Source organism: Cupressus sempervirens, chromosome 8 (genome assembly GCF_028749045.1).
Source record: "Cupressus sempervirens isolate cs-2001-9-10 chromosome 8, ASM2874904v1, whole genome shotgun sequence".
Classification (NCBI taxonomy): domain Eukaryota; kingdom Viridiplantae; phylum Streptophyta; class Pinopsida; order Cupressales; family Cupressaceae; genus Cupressus; species Cupressus sempervirens.
Window position 1 is genome coordinate 137,532,923 of NC_143125.1, and position 16,186 is coordinate 137,549,108.

General features: G+C 37.0%; 1 protein-coding gene across 1 annotated transcript in view; it reads right to left on the minus strand.

Annotated features, from left to right (window-relative positions):
* LOC149541931 (protein NRT1/ PTR FAMILY 4.5-like) overlaps positions 1 to 16,186 on the minus strand; it is a 28,719-nt gene that overhangs the window by 11,606 nt on the left and 927 nt on the right. The window contains exon 4 of the mRNA XM_089796136.1: positions 15,578 to 15,795. Coding sequence (XP_089652262.1) covers positions 15,578 to 15,795 — 218 coding nt within the window. The remainder of the gene's footprint in view (positions 1 to 15,577; positions 15,796 to 16,186) is intronic.

Consider the following 16,186-nt stretch of genomic DNA (forward strand, 5'->3'; position numbering starts at 1 on the left):
GGCCATCTAGATTATACCTCTACCGGTGACTCAACGCTAGTGGCGTCCTCCACACCAAGCACCGCTAACTTTCCAATGGCCTCTGTTGCCTTTGTTTGATATGGTGGACTTATGTTTTTAAGCAGTGCTCAAATTGAAGACCTAGTAAATGTGGGATTAAAAATCTCAAAATCTGGCATCGCTGCTACGATACTTCGGTGGGCAGTCATTTTTCAGCATTGAGGTTCAAAAATTGGGCAAGGCGTAATAAATTCTGGTGCCCCACAAGGATCTCTAGCTTGCATAGTTGATAGCATATTCTGGCAATTGTAACAAGGTTTCTGGCTCACTGTTCTGACTCCCGTGCATCCCAGAAATCCTATCGGTGTTGTCTGAGGGTTTTGGCGACTACATTCAACTTTGCGGTCGTGCTCTACTATTTTCTAATGGTGATCTATTATTTTTGGTGAAATATTTTCAATTTCCCACCCACCCACATGACAGTGGACACACGGTCAAACAACAAGCCGCCACACGACACTTTCTAGCCCTCCATGCGGAACAAGTAATATTCTGCCACGTGTCCTAGTTGACATGCTAAGTACTACACATTCTGAACTACCATGTCACACATGAAACTGGAGACTAGTGACACATTAGCATATGGAAATCTTGACACGTGTCAACATCGTATAGTGTGGATAGTTGAGTCAACTGCCACGTCACCCAAGGGTGCAAATTTTTTGCTGATGTCATCATTATGGTGTGTTAAAATTGATACCCATTTGGACATCATTCTAAGGCATTTTATAACTACATTAATAGCCATTTGACCATCAAATTTAGACTCACAGTTTCTCCTCTAGACCCCTCTCTAGATTGCTTTTCAGTTTGGTAGCCTAACCTTGCGAGCTCATATCTTAGACATCCAGACTCTGATTCAGGTGTAATTTTTTTTGAAATCAGGTAGAATTTCCTAAATTTCCTAGTGGTGGTGTTGTTTTCTAGTTTTGGTACACAGATTTTGTAGAAATTGCATTTTTTGGTGACTATACCTACATAATCCTGCATTTTGCAACTTTAGAAGCTCCGTATGGGCACATTTGGTCACTTTTTCAGGTTCTATTTTTTTTGAAAGTGTGTATTTTTTGTCTACTTTCCAGATCTGAAGTTAGATTCTAGGGTTGTGTGGACTAATTTTTCACTTTCAGTATTAGGCCTTTATCGACATTATAAAGCTTTGATTCTTTTTTAGAATTGTTGTAAAACTAAGCTACAGTGCTTAAGTGATAGATTTTAGCTTCATAAGGCAGTTGTAAAAGAAAAATTAGAAAGTCTACTTTGTTCAATTTGATAAGTGGCCCATTGTAAACGCACTACTTATAAAGTGCTAAAAGCATCTTTTTGGGGGGGGTTCTTTTGATTGAGTGAATAGGGGGAGTGTGTACTATGTTTTTTGTGTCTCTCTTATGCTCTTTTCATTTCTGCATCATGGTTTTTAAATGTCCTCCTCTAACTTCACGCAACTATTCTACATGGAAAGATATTGCATGGAGTAGATTAATGGAAAAAGGATATAGTCTTTATGTTGATGGTACAATTACCAAACCTAATGATGCTAAAGAACTCATTGATTGGAAAAGACAAGACCGACAAGCTTTAGGTGTAATTAGGAGTTGTGTACATGGGGATCTTCTCTTTCACATTAAAAATTGTTCAGAATCTAAAGAAGCTTGGGATAAACTTGAACAATTGTATGGTAAATTGGATAAAGAAAAGGGATTTCAGATTGAGGATGATCTACATCTCTTAGATCGTAAGAATTATGACACAATTCAAGATTATATCATCAAAGTCAATGAGTATAGGGCACTTCTAAAAGATTGTGGAAATCCCATAAAGGATGATAGGTTGATTCATCACATCCTGAAGAAGCTACCTTCTCAGTACGCTAACTTTGTTTCAAGTTTTAATACTCATAGGTTAACCATGGGATCTACTTACTAGAAGCCTTCCTTTGATGGATTTGTAGACATGTTGATTGTTGAACAATCTCACTTGGTGGATTTTGGCCTTCTCAAGTCATCTAAGACCAAAGCCTTAGTGGCTAGTGATGATCCCAAATCAAGTCAAGGGGGGAAAAGCAACAAGAAGAAGAAGTAGTGGAAGTAGAAAACACAATCTGAGACACAACATGACTCCTCTCAACAAGGCGGTTCTTCTTCAAACAAGAAAGGAAGTAATGAAAAGAAGGACAAACTTTTTTGTGCATACTACAAAAAGCCAAATCATGAAGAGCACCATTGCAAGACAAAAAGAATCGATGAGTTAGAAATTCTACTCAAGAAGAACAAGATTCAAGTGCTAGGTACTTCCAAGGATTCTACTCTTACCTCTTCCAAAGGTAATGGTCAAGCACTTATGGCAAACACAAATTCTTCTTCAGAATGAATACTTGACTCAGGTGCCTCTTACTATATGGGTTCTTCAAGGGAAGACTTTTCTTCATTGAAGCAGTCAAAGGTACCATACATATTTGCGGGAGATGATACTAAAATGGAAGTTGAAGGAAAAGGACATGTGAAAATGGAAGATGGTGAATTCAAAGATTTTCTCTATGTTCCAAATCTAAGCTCCAATCTCCTATTAGTTCATCAAATCACTCACCTTGGAGATGGTCATAAGGTTGAGTTCCTTCTTGATTCAGTGATGGTGCAAAGTCTTAGAGATAATTCATTGGTAGCAGTGGGGAAAGTCAATGATGAGAAGAGGTTATATTCCTTCTCCCACTTTGTGCCTAAGAGTCCTTCCCAAGCCTTGTTAACTCACTCTACTTCAAACCTCAACTTATGGCATGAGCGGTTTGGTCACCTTGACTTTCGCTCTCTTCAACAACTTTGCTCAAAAAACATGGTCAAAGGTCTACCTAATATCAGCTTTTCTAAGGGAGAGTGATCATCTTGTTCAGTGGATATGAATCTCAAGGAGAAGTAAGATAAAGGGAAGTCTTCTCGAGCTCTAGTTGTTCTTCAACTAGTTCACATGATATTAGGAGGCCCCTTTGCCATGACTTCAGTCAACTAAGGCCGCTACATACTCACATTTGTTGACGAATTTTCGAGATTCACTTGGGTCTTCTTCCTTCATCATAAGAATGAAGTGGTTCATAAGCTTCAAAAATTCAAGGCTCATGTTGAACACAAGTCAAGAAAAGCCACCAACGTACTAAGGGTAGACAATGAGAACATATATGTAGATAGAAGACTTAAGAACTTTTGCAAAATTGACAGGATTGATCTTCAGAATTCACCAGCATTCAATCCGCACAAGACAGATGTTGCAGCTATGAGGATTAGGACTCTCAAGACCATGGCAAGTTGCATGATAAAGGCCAAGTCTCTCGATCCTACACTTGAAGTTGAAGCCATTAGCAGTGCTACTCACATACTTAACAAGTCTCCTCATCCAGCCTTAGATGACAAGACTCCTTTTGAGGCATGGTGTGGTAGAAAACAAGTTATGAGTCACTTTAGAGTCTTTGATTGTCTAGCATGGGCAAACCTATCTTCCAAGAGTTGCAAGGCATCAGTACCTAGGCCTTGTACCTTCATCGGTTATGAAGACAATGTGAAGGCTTACAGATTGATGGATCCAAAGACTCAAAGGATTTTTGTGGAGAAGGATGTTAACTTTGAGGAAAGTTCTCCCAGCTAATCCTCTACTCCTCTCCGCACATCATACATAGTGGAAACTAATAGTGACACTAGCGATAGTGCTTCAACAGGTTTAGACACATGGGGTTCTATCGACAGTTGCAGTGAGACGTCACATCAATCAAGTCCACATGCTTACATTGCCATAGTGAAAGGTCCATCTCATCATGGTACATCTCATCTTCCAGCTCCAGCTTTACTTGACTTGGGAGACAGACTTGAGGACTTACAACTTCTCATTGATGATGATTCTTCTACAGTTGTTGTGAGGGCTCACTCTAACCCTCATGTACATTCTCTACATGATCAATCTGAATAGTTTGGTGTGATTGTGGATCCTTATGAACAAAAATTAGTGGAGGTCTCTTTGTTAGTAGAGGAGACAAATGGTTTAGTGGAACAGGTTCAAAAGACATCATTGCCAGATCTGCATTCATTCTTTGCAGCACAGTTGGAAGGAGTGAATATCAGCATCAGTACAGGGATACTTGAGTAGGTTTCAAGGCAAGCACACATCTTCAGGACTATACCTTTGGCTTTGTTTCTTCCTAAGGGGAGGAACATTATTCTGCATTCTTGGACCAACTTTTTCATCGGAGCAGCTTTCACTTGCTGGCATTCTTCTTTTGGGGGGGAGCCTATTCTGTCTCTCTTCCTTCTTTCATTCTCTTATGTATATACTAGATGCATGTTGTAATGGGGGGGTCTTGATTACTCCATCCATCGATCCATCCTTACTTATCTCTCTTTTTGGGGGAGGGTTTTTCCCATGAGGTTTTCCCTCTTTCCCCACTTTATGAGAGATTGCATTTTCATTATGTACTTGGGTACCTTACATGGCCTAATAGTCGGGATCCATTATGCATCTTCATCCTAGTTTCGTAAGCTTAAGGGCATTCCCCTAAGTTGTACTTAAGGGGGGTGTTGGTGTAAATACATACTTTACTATTTACACTTACTTAAGTTTATTTAGGTTAATGCATTATTTAATTATTTTGCATTATTTAGTTATTTTTCTTTGTGAGACACTTAGGAGTTTGCATACCTTTTGAGTTGTCATGTAAACAACACAAGAGTACACAACTCTATTTTATGTTGGAAATTATTGAAAAGATCATGAGGGAGATTGTTGGAAATGATTGAAGAGATCATACATAAAAAGTAATGGAACTAGTAAAAAATGTTTTCAATCATTGTTTTGTCATTGATGTCAAACTTGCTACTTGTAGGAATGAAAATTGCTTTAGTGATCCAAATACTATCAATTGGTTGATTGACAAGGAGGCAATCAATAAGATGTAACTAGAACACCTAGAGAAAGGTTGAAGTTATGATGTTACAATGAAGTACAAGGATTAGCTAAGTCATTGATGAAAAAGTGTATTATGATATACTCTAAGACACAGAGAATGGGCACGCTAAAACACACCAAAGATGTAAGGTTTTAGCTAAGTCATTTGTAAAGTCTAACTAAGTTTATTAGAGAGAGAGCCAAGCAAGCTAGTTAGTGCCGAACAGATTCCTAGTTGAAGACGAGCAAGTTCAACTTTAGTAAGTGTCGAGTAAAGAAATAAGTGCCGAGTCAAGATATCAAGTGCCGAGTAAAGATCAGATGCCAAGCGAAGATTAGGTGCTGAGCAGGATTCAAGTGTCGAGCATCAATAAACCAATAATACCGAGTTGCTACATTATTTCAAAGATTGAAGATTCACCAGATCTAAGCCGACAAGGTTGTTATCTAGAATTCTGTGGATCAAATAGAAGATAAGAGTAATGAGCTAGTGGCACAGAACACCATATAAAACATTTTTGGAGAATACAACTGGACTTTAGACGAAGTTTCTAGATAAGAGAAAGATATGGGGTAGATACATTGTACCCTACCTAATCTACCTGAAACCCTAAAATTGGAGAGGAAGAATCGAGCAGGAAAGGGACTCCAAATTTCTATTTAAGGAGTCATAAGGTCACGAAGCAAAACAGGAGTAGGTCAAGCATGAAAGTGCTAAAAGAGGTACTAAGGAGTAAGAGAGAACAATTACTCTGCTTTGATAGATGACCAAAGATATAGTTGCATTGGTATGATGAGTAAGAAGACTCAAGGAGACAAAGCTTGAGATGACAAGCTGTCAGAGCTGAAGTGATTAAAAGCCAAGCAAAGGATTGAACTAAAGTGTGATTTGAAATTTGCAAAATATGTTGTAAGTTGTATCAGATCAAAAAGCTATTATTGTTACTCTCTAGCAATTGTAATAGTTAGTTTAAATCTCATGGACTTAGGTTGGTTTAATAGCCATGTTGTAAATCCTTTAACAAGGTGGCATTCCAAGAGAATGTTCTAAAATCCTTTGACCAAGCCCATTCCTAATAGTATGGTGAAATCCTCTAACAAGGTCACATTTAATAGTGTGTTGTAAGCCTTTAACAGGGCAGGCTTTTAATAGGGCATCACTTTGGAAGAGTGAGAATTAAGTAGCATGTTACTGGTGGTTTTTCCCAAATTGGGTTTCCACGTAGATCACTGTGTTATGTGTTGATCTTGCATGTTTTATTCCTGCATGTTGATTTGTTGTAACTTGCTAAGATGATTGATTTAAGCTTGGATGGATGAAAAGTTTATGTGCTCACTATAATTTGAGAAAAAGTATTATTAGGGCATTTAGACCTTGGATAACCGATTCACCTCCCTTCTTAGTTATTCTAAATAATTCTAACATTTTAGCACATAGTGTCTACAACATTGTTTTGTGTGTTACACCCTTGTAGGCTTATCCTCTCATCACCGCACTTACTTTTGTGCTTAATGGAGGATAACCCATATCTGGTGGACATGTGCTTGGTTGTATGACACATAATGGTGCTGATTACAAGGCATTCTAGATGCATCTTAGAGGCCTTTATATTCAGGCACTCCTAGTGTACTCTAATAATCCAATTATTGAATACATTGTTATTCTGGTCATACTCTATCTACTTTGGTCTACTGTGTGCTTGTGTTTGAGTTCTTAGTTCTTGGGTGAATTTTTCCCTTAGGAAAATTCTTACATTTTTGAACTAGATTGTGTAAGAATTTCTTTAATTAATGTTTTGGGCCACATTGTGTTGCATCATTAAAATGTTTAGAGGTTGGATGAAGATGAGAAATATATAAGAAGATAGAGGTGCTATTCAATAGCAATTGAGTAAAACATATTTCTATATAAAATGATGCACATAATAATCAACTCTCTATTAGCTAAGAAATGCATGGATAACTGAATTGAGCTCATAAGATCATAGAATGGTGGGACTTCTTTCTTAAATTTTTTAAAACTTTGGTCAAAATATTTGTTTTCCCATTTGATGGTCTTAAGTTTTTTAACCCACATGAAAGGCATATGGAAGATAGACATATCTAAACTTTATTTCTAATTGTTGAAAGTTCAAATGAGTTTCTCTTAATAAGATTGAGTGAAAGAGGGGAAGTTCAAAATAGTCAAGAATCACGTTTATAAATTCCCACAACCTATGAGATTTCTTGTGTTGTTTTTGAACTTGACTGTGTATGAGTTTCTTAAATCAATATTTTGGGTGACATTTTGTGATGCATCATCAAGATTGTATGACTTGATAAAAATATATTAGAAGATATAGGTAATAGCCATTAGGAGTTGTGTAAAACACTTCTATAGGAGAGTATATAGATAATAATTAGCTTCCCAATAGCTAAAAAATGCATGAAAAACTTAATTGAGCTCCAAAGAATATAGAATGAGAAGGCTTTTTTCGTAATTATTCTAACTTTGATTAAAATTTTTTTGTTTCTCTTTTATTTTTGAGTCCTACTATTGGCCAAACTTGTCCCTCTTTTCTTTATAATTATTATTGTTATAATTTGTAATTTATATAATGAAAACTTATAGAAAACTTAATGTTCAAGTTGTCCTCCCTAACCTTTCTATTTCCACCTTGACCCCCCAAATTTCAACTAAGATTATGTCTACTATTGATACTAAAATCCGTAAGACCTCTCCAGACCATATCCTTTAGCAAATAAAAATAGAGAAAGATATTCATATTATGGACTTGGATGTGGAAATAGAAGGGTGAAATGTCCCTTTTTATGATTTTCTATGATATTTCAATCCTCTAATCAGATTTTCAAAATCAAATAACCAATATTACAAAGATCCACCAATTTCTCAATAAACCCCAAATCGGGTATGTCTGAAATAGTGCCAAAAACTTCACAACTTCACATATTATTAATAAATCTGAAAATGAACATTTAAAAAAAAATTTCAGCAGCATAACAGCCTACAAAATGATATTTTCATATCTGTATAGCATCTACACAACAGCTCACAAACGTAGGACAAAAACTATGCTCATCGGGCTCCCGAAATAACACAAAAATGTCTGGAAACACCACAAAAACACTAATAAAATATCTCAAAAGTTTAACCATGTCCCAATACATATATTCAGCTCTATTTTAACATCTTAAATTCTGAATTATAGAAGCAACCCAAACTGATATGAAATACCCAACCGAAAACACCAAACTCTTACAAAAAACACACCCGAAAACTCACAAATTTGCACTGTTCAGCACAAAGGCAAACTCTGCATGATCTTGCACATGGAATGGCTTCAAAATCCCATCCTTAGCCTTCCTAGAAACCTTAAAACTCTCATCCTTGGGTCTCCTTCTCCACAAGTTTGGCAGCCTCTGAAGAACAACAAAGCAATAAGCAAAAATCAAGTTCTGAAATGAGCTCAAAATTCCTCCAAATCCCTTAAAAGAGGGCATAAACCTAACTCACATCCAAGAGGGGTTAATAAAACATATTTTAATAATAATTTTTATTTATTAGTCCATTGGTTTCCAAAGATTAGCCCCCTTTGCTGAAACTTCACCTTTTTTGGGCCTGCCTACGTTAGCAAAGATTATTATTTTCAAATATTTGAAAAGGGGACATGACAAGTCCTCCCCTCCAAAATATTGCTTGTCCTCAAGCAATGAAGGTTGGAATGTTCAAGAATATGTGCTCCTTCCCAAGTTTCATCCTCCAGTGGTAATCCTTTCCATTTGACCAAATGCTCCTATTTCTCAATCTTTTCTCTCTTGTATCCAAAATCTCTTCTGGTATCAAAACTAACTTCCCTTCATCATCAAGAGGTGGTAATTCTGTAGATAGTATGGTCTGCTGGCCTAGAACCTTCTTCAGGCAAGATACATGGAAAACATTATGTATTTTTCTATTTGGTGGGAGCTCCAATTCATAAGCTACCTCTCCTACCTTCTCGGTGATCTTATAAGGCCCATAGAACCTTGGCTTGAGTTTCTCTACCCCACTCCTCTTCAAGGTGCTTTGCTTATATGGCTGCAACCTGAAAAATACCAAATCTCCCACCTCAAAAGATCTTTCTTTTCTTTTTCTTATCAGCATACAACTTTTGTTGGTTCTGTGCATGTTGTAGATTATCCTTGAGGGACCTTATTATGTCTTGACTTTGCTTGATGAAATCACTTACTGTAGGTACTTTGCTATCTGAAAGTACTAAATCAACAAAGGAAAGGGCATCATAACCATAAAGAGCATGAAAAGGAGGCATACCAATAGACATGTGATGAGATGTATTATAACAATACTCCCCTAGGTGTAACCATTTCACCCAACCATGTTGTTGATTTGAAACATAGTTCCTCAAATATCTCTCTATCCATTTATTAACTATCTCTGTTTGTCCATCTGTTTGAGGGTGATAGCTAGTACTGGGAGTGAGTTCAGCTCCTACCAAATGAAAGAGCTCCTTCCAAAAAGAGCTGAGGAATCTACTGTCCCGATCACTGACAATGTTTCTAGGCAAGCCATGTAATCTAAAAATCTCCTTGAAGAACAATTCAGGCACTTGTGATGCCTTGAAATTAAATGTGATGGGAAAGAAATGTGCATACTTAGTTAGTCTATCTACCACCACATATATGCAATCCTTACCTTGAACCTTGGGCAACCCGGTGATGAAGTCCATGCAAATACTTTCCCATTTTTGTTCAAGAATAGGAAGTGGCTGCAACAATCCTGTAGGAAAATTTTGCTCACTCTTGCTTTGTTGGCATACCATACATTCCTTAATGTGTTTAAGAAAATCCACCTTCATACCCTTCCATGAAAACCGCTCTCGAATTTTCCTATATATCTTGAAGTATCCCTGGTGACCAGCCAAAGGTGTGTCATGAAAGGCCCTCAATATCCTCTCCTTAGTTTTTGATCCTGGCACTAAGAAGATCATGTTCTTGTAATAAATCAATTCATCAACAACCTTGTACCTATTATCATCCACTAACCTATCCAAAATCTTGGTGGCAAAGGAATCTTTAGCATACTCTAAAATTATGGAGACTTTCCAATCAGCAGAGATAGATGTTAAGGAACACAGAGTGGGCTTTCTTAAGAGAGCATCAACAACCACATTATTCTTTCCTTTCATGTATTCAATATCAAAATCATAATCTTGTAATTTGCTTACCCATTTTTGTCGATGATCATTCAAATCCCTTTGGTTCAAGAAGAACCTGAGGCTATTATGGTCTGTCTTTACAATGAATCTCCCACATGCCAAATATTGTCTAAACTTATGAAGTGCATGCATGATTGCTAACATTTCCTTATCATAGATGGAGTAATCTTTCTTTGATTGATTTAGTTTTCTACTTTCATATGCTATTGAATATCCCCTTTGAGTTAGGATAGCCCCTCTACCTTCTCCAGAAGCATCACATTCAACAACAAAAGGTAAAGAGAAATCTGGAATTGCAAGCACAGGGCATGAACTCATTACCTTCTTAAGCTTATCAAATATTTTTTGTGTCTCTTTTGTCCAAAAAAAAGCTCCTTTCTTTGTCTAATCAGTCAAGGGGGCAGCAAGCTGAGAAAATCCCTTGGAAAATCTCCTATAGTAGCTACACAACCCAAAGAAACCTCTCAACTATGTAAGATTAGTGGGTGGAGGCCAATCCAAAATTGCTTGGATTTTTTGTTGATCAACTTGTACTCCTTTAGAACTTATAATATGTCCCAAATATAGGATCTCTGTCAAACCAAACTCACATTTAGATAGCTTAGCATAGAAAGATTGCTGCTCTAAGATTCCCAAAATAGTGTCTATGTGCTTTAGATGCTCTTCCCATGTTTTACTGTAAATCAAGATATCATCAAAAAATACCAAAACAAATTTTCGAAGATGCTGGTTGAATACTTTATTCATACAAGATTGGAATGTTGCAGGTGCATTAGTAAGGCGAAATGGCATAACAAGAAATTCGAAGTGCCCATAGTGACATCTGAAAGCAGTCTTTTCCACATCGTCACCCCTCATTCAGATTTGATGGTACCCTGATCTTAAGTCAATTTTTGAGAAGTATACAACACCATGTAACTCATCAATGAGTTCATCTATGCGTGGTATGGGATACCTATTTTTTATGGTCTTCTTGTTTAGAGCCTTGTAGTCTATACACATTCTCATTGTACCATCCTTTTTCTTGACAAGTACCACAGATGATGCAAATGGACTGGGGCTAGGCCTTATGAATCCCATGTCTAGGAGTTCCTTAATAGCTTTTTCAATTTCTTCCTTATAATCTCTTGGATGGCGGTATGGGGTTGTTATAACTGGTTTGGCACCTTGTTCTAACTCTATAACATGCTCAAAACCTCTATCTGGTGGTAATCTTGGAGGCAAGTCATTGAAAACTATACTATGCTTATCAAGAATATTTTGAATTTCAAAATGGAAATTACCTTGATTCTTTGGAGAGCTTGTTGGATGGATTATGACTCCTGCTGCCCATGTTACTTGTCCTCTTCAAAAAGTCCTCTCCATCCTCGTTGCAGAGACCGCCTTAGGTGCTCCATTTGATAAGCCTCTCAATAAGACTTCTTTCCCATTGGAATGAAATTTAAACTCCATAGTTTGATGGTTCATGTAATAGCCTCCAATAGAGTGCAACCATTGAACACCCAATACAAGATTTGTCTCCCTAATGCCAACAACATAGAAGTCATCACATAACTCATAATCTCCTATGGTCATCTTGAGTTGTTTCACCACCCGTGTGCAAGGCATAGTGAATCCATCAGCTACAGTAACATTGAATGGACTTCAAAATCTTCTACTTTAAGCCCTCTTTTCATGGCAAATCCCTCATCAATAAAATTGTGAGTTGCCCCACTATCAAGAAGAACTGTCAACCTTTGCCCTGCTAGTACCCCTCGAATTCGAAAGGGATGGTATCTTGGGACTCTTGATAATGTTGCTAAAGTGCCATCCTTTCTGATTTCTTTTTCTTTCTCTTCTTCTACCTCCTCCTTAGTGTCATGAAATTCCTCATGCTCATTTGAATCAGATTCTAAAGCAACTTCAATATAGTGCACTTGATCTTTTTCCAAACATCTGTGTCCTGGAACCCATGGTTCTCTACAAGTAAAACAAAGCTTTTTCCTTCGTAATTCACTCCTAATCTCTTCATCTACCTTCTTTTTTACCACATTTATCACATCTTTTGGTGGTAGTGTTGGGAAAATCTTTTTTTGAAAATTTCCCTTATGTTGCCAAAGATTTGGGGGTTTTTGATTAGTGACTAGTTTCATAGGCACGCAAGTTTCAAGTTGCAAGCTTCTTTTGATAGCTTCCTATAAGGTTGAGGGTGAGAAAGCCTTAACCAAACCCTTAACAGAATCTTCTAAACCATCAAGAAAAAGATAAACAATCCTCTTTTCACTCATATCAGGTACCATAACAGCCACTTTTTGAAACTCTTCTATATACTCATTAACTGATTTGGTTTGCTTCAACTTTGACAATTCTTTAAAGTACTCTTCATCATCCTTGAGGTCAAATCTATCTATCACTCTTTGACTGAAATCATCAAATGTAGTTACCTGATCATGACCTTGAGTAGTCATTCCATGATACCACCAATCATAGGCTGCATCTTCCAAGTGTAGACTTGCAAATTGAATAGAATCACTCTCCTTCATGGGGTTAAGTGTGAAGAAAGTCTGTAATTTTTGTAGCCATGCTCTAGCTGAAATTTTATTTGTTCCATCAAAAGTAGGTGCTGTAAACTTGCTTATTTTATTTTTGAGCTCTCTTCCACTTATGTCATGCTCCCTCCTGTTCTCTTTCTTGGGCATCAAAGTGTTCATCATATCCACATATTCTCTAAAAGGAACCGAACTAGAAAAGTCATCATCTAAGCCATTGTAAGTAGCTCTTAATGCAATCAAGTTACCTGTAACATCTTCCACGAGATTAAGGGCTAGATTCGGTACTGGTGGCTCATCTGCAGGCAAGAAAATAGTTTTGGTTGATTTAGATGGTGTGGATTTTAGATTTCTTGGCTCCTCTGAAGTGCTCCCTTTCTCATTAATAGATGCAACTCCTTGCAGTTTTTCTGTCAATATTCACAAAGCCTCTCTAGTTTCTGCCAAACTATCTACTATCTCATCTGGATCAACCATACTTTTTCCTTCCTTGGATTTTGTACTTTTACTTTCAACTGAAGATTTGATCAAAATTTCTTTATTCTTTTCTCGCTGCAAATATCTCTTTTCTCTTTCACTTGGTTGCATGCAAACTTCTACAAACCCTCAGGTTGGCAAGATCATAGCTCTGATGCCACTGAAATGTCTCTTTTTCTGATTTCCTATGATATTTCAAACCTCTAATCAGATTTTCAAAATCAAACAACCAATATTACAAAGATCCACCAATTTCTCAATAAACCCCAAATCGGGTATGTCCAAAATAGTGCCAAAAACTTCACAACTTCACATATTATTAATAAATATGAAAATGAACATTTTTAAAAAAATTTCAGCAGAATAACAGCTTACAAAATGACATTTCCAGATTTGTATAGCATCTACACAACAACTCACAAACGCAGGACAAAAACTATGCTCATCGGGCTCCCGAAATAACACAAAAATGCCTGAAAAAACCACAAAAACACTAATAAAATATCTTAGAAGTTTAACCACGTCCCAATACATATATTCAGCTCTATTTTAACATCTTAAATTTTGAATTACAACAGCAACTCAAACTGATATGAAATACCCAACCGAAAACACCAAACTCTTACAAAAAACACACCCGAAAACCCACAAATTTGCATTGTTCAGCACAAAGGAAAACTCTGCATGAGCTTGCACATGGAATGGCTTCAAACTTCTGTCCTTAGCCTTCCTGAAAACCTACAAACTCCCGTCCTTGGGTCTCCTCCACACGTTTGGAAGCCTCTGAAGAACAACAAAGCAATAAGCGAAAATCAAGTTCTGGAATGAGCCCAAAATGCCTCCAAATCTCTTAAAAGAGGGCATAACCCTAACTCACGTCCAAGAGGGGTTAATAAAATATATTTTAATAATAATTTTTACTTATTAGTCCATTGGTTTCCAAAGATTAGCCCCCTTTGCCAAAACTTCACTTTTTTTGGGCCTGCCTGCCTGCGTTAGCAAAGATTATTATTTTTAAATATTTGAAAAGGGGACATGACAAAGGGGGATGATGGAGGTCCCTAAGGAATAAGAAAACAAATGTAAAAATGGATCCTAAGGGTAAACACGAGCACCTTGCTAGTTCAAATTCCACTGGTAGTGGAAAAAGAAAGCCCTCGCAGAAAAGGCAAAAAAATAGTGCTTCCAGGAAGAAATAAATTGAGGATGAAGAAGAGGAGATGACTAGTGAAGGGAAAGGGGGAGAAAGTATCCCTACCGATAGCCAGTTAAGCCCTATTCCATCCCATGTTCCAGATACTATCAAGAATGGTACTATTGACAACTCTAAACATGTTAGTGATAAGGGTGAGACTCTCACCTCGCCTCCTCATCAACATGAAAAAGGAAAGATCCAGGATAAGCACCCCCAAGGGACTCCTGAAGGTGCAAATTAGAAACATGGTAAAGAGTTGGTGACCATTGGGAAGAGTTTCAAGAAACAGGAGGAGAGGCAATATATTGTTGAACAAAGATTCGATGATGTGGCCAAGTTTGCTGTCAAGGTCATGCACTCTATGACATCGATGCTTCATCTCTTGCATACCTAAAAAAGAAGGCCTTATTGCTTTGGTGGGGGTAGATACCACATGCTCTCTTTATAGGTTCCTTGTTGATGATTGGCTACAACTGTTGTTGGACAAATTGGAGGGGAAGGAGAAGAACAAGGAGAGTTAACTCTCCTCATTTTAGTTTTAGTATCATTATGTTTCCTAATTTGGCACTTGACCCTTTTGGGCTTTGTTCATGGTGCTTTTAGGGACTCTATTAATACTGGCTATGTGTATATTATGTTTATGACTGCTTGTATTTTCTTAGCGATGATTAGATTTTGGGACACTCTAACATGGGGGCTTTTGAAATTAAGAAGGGAGGTAGTGTAGTATGTGTTATATTTGACTTATAGTCATTCTACAACATTTTGTTTTATGGGTCAGCTCCCATTTTTTGTTGGTTTTTAATTTCAAAAACTTATAGAAAATAATATAACTATTTTGAACAATCTATTGAAAGTGTTACGTTGACTATAGATTTTTAAACAATTAAGTCCCATATTCATTGAAAAGGATTACAACATCTAAAAGAGCCAAGATGCACCATTGACCATAATTATTGATTAATTAATGATAAAAAATAATACAAAATTCGTTTAAGGGTTTTGCATAGGGTTTTGTTTATGCAAAGTTCAAAATTGTTGATTAAGACTATTTTTTTTATTGTTCTGCACAGACTTTTCCCAAAAGAATTGTAGGGTGCTAATAAAACAATCAGTTTAACCCAAGCCAGAAAAAAAGGTAGTTCAAGCACACAGGAACTTGAGAAGTTAAAAGAACTTACAACTAGTTCTACAAAAACAGAAGAAAAGCTCATCTTGTATCTGTCGATGTAGGAATCAGAAATCAGTCCTCCCAGCAGCGCCATGAGAAATGCAGTGCCAACGAAATTGGTGAGCGTTGTGGCTGCTTTCGCGATTTCCATATGCATAACCCCATTGAAATATGTCACAAGGTTCACAATTACAGTAAAGAAAGCCACGCTATCAAAGAATTGTGTCACTGCGAACAAGCAAAGCCAAATGGAAAATCATTTAAGAATCATGTCACAAAATGCGAAAACATAATTTGAATTTCAAAGATCTGTAAAGAAAAGGCGAAATTTCATTGAGATTTGTCACAAGGTTCACAATCGTAGTAAAGAAAGCTACGCTCTCAAAAAATTGTGTTAATGCAGAGATGGAAAATCATTTAAGAATCATGTCAAAAATGAGAAATCCTATCTCGAATTTCAAAGATCTGTAAAGAAAAGGCGTATTTTCATTGAAATATGTCACAAGGTTCAGAATCATAGTAAAGAAAGCCACGGTCTCAAGAATCTCTGTTACTGAGAGAAGCAAAGCCAGATGCAAAATCAATTAAGAATCATGTCACAAAATGAGAAATCTAACTC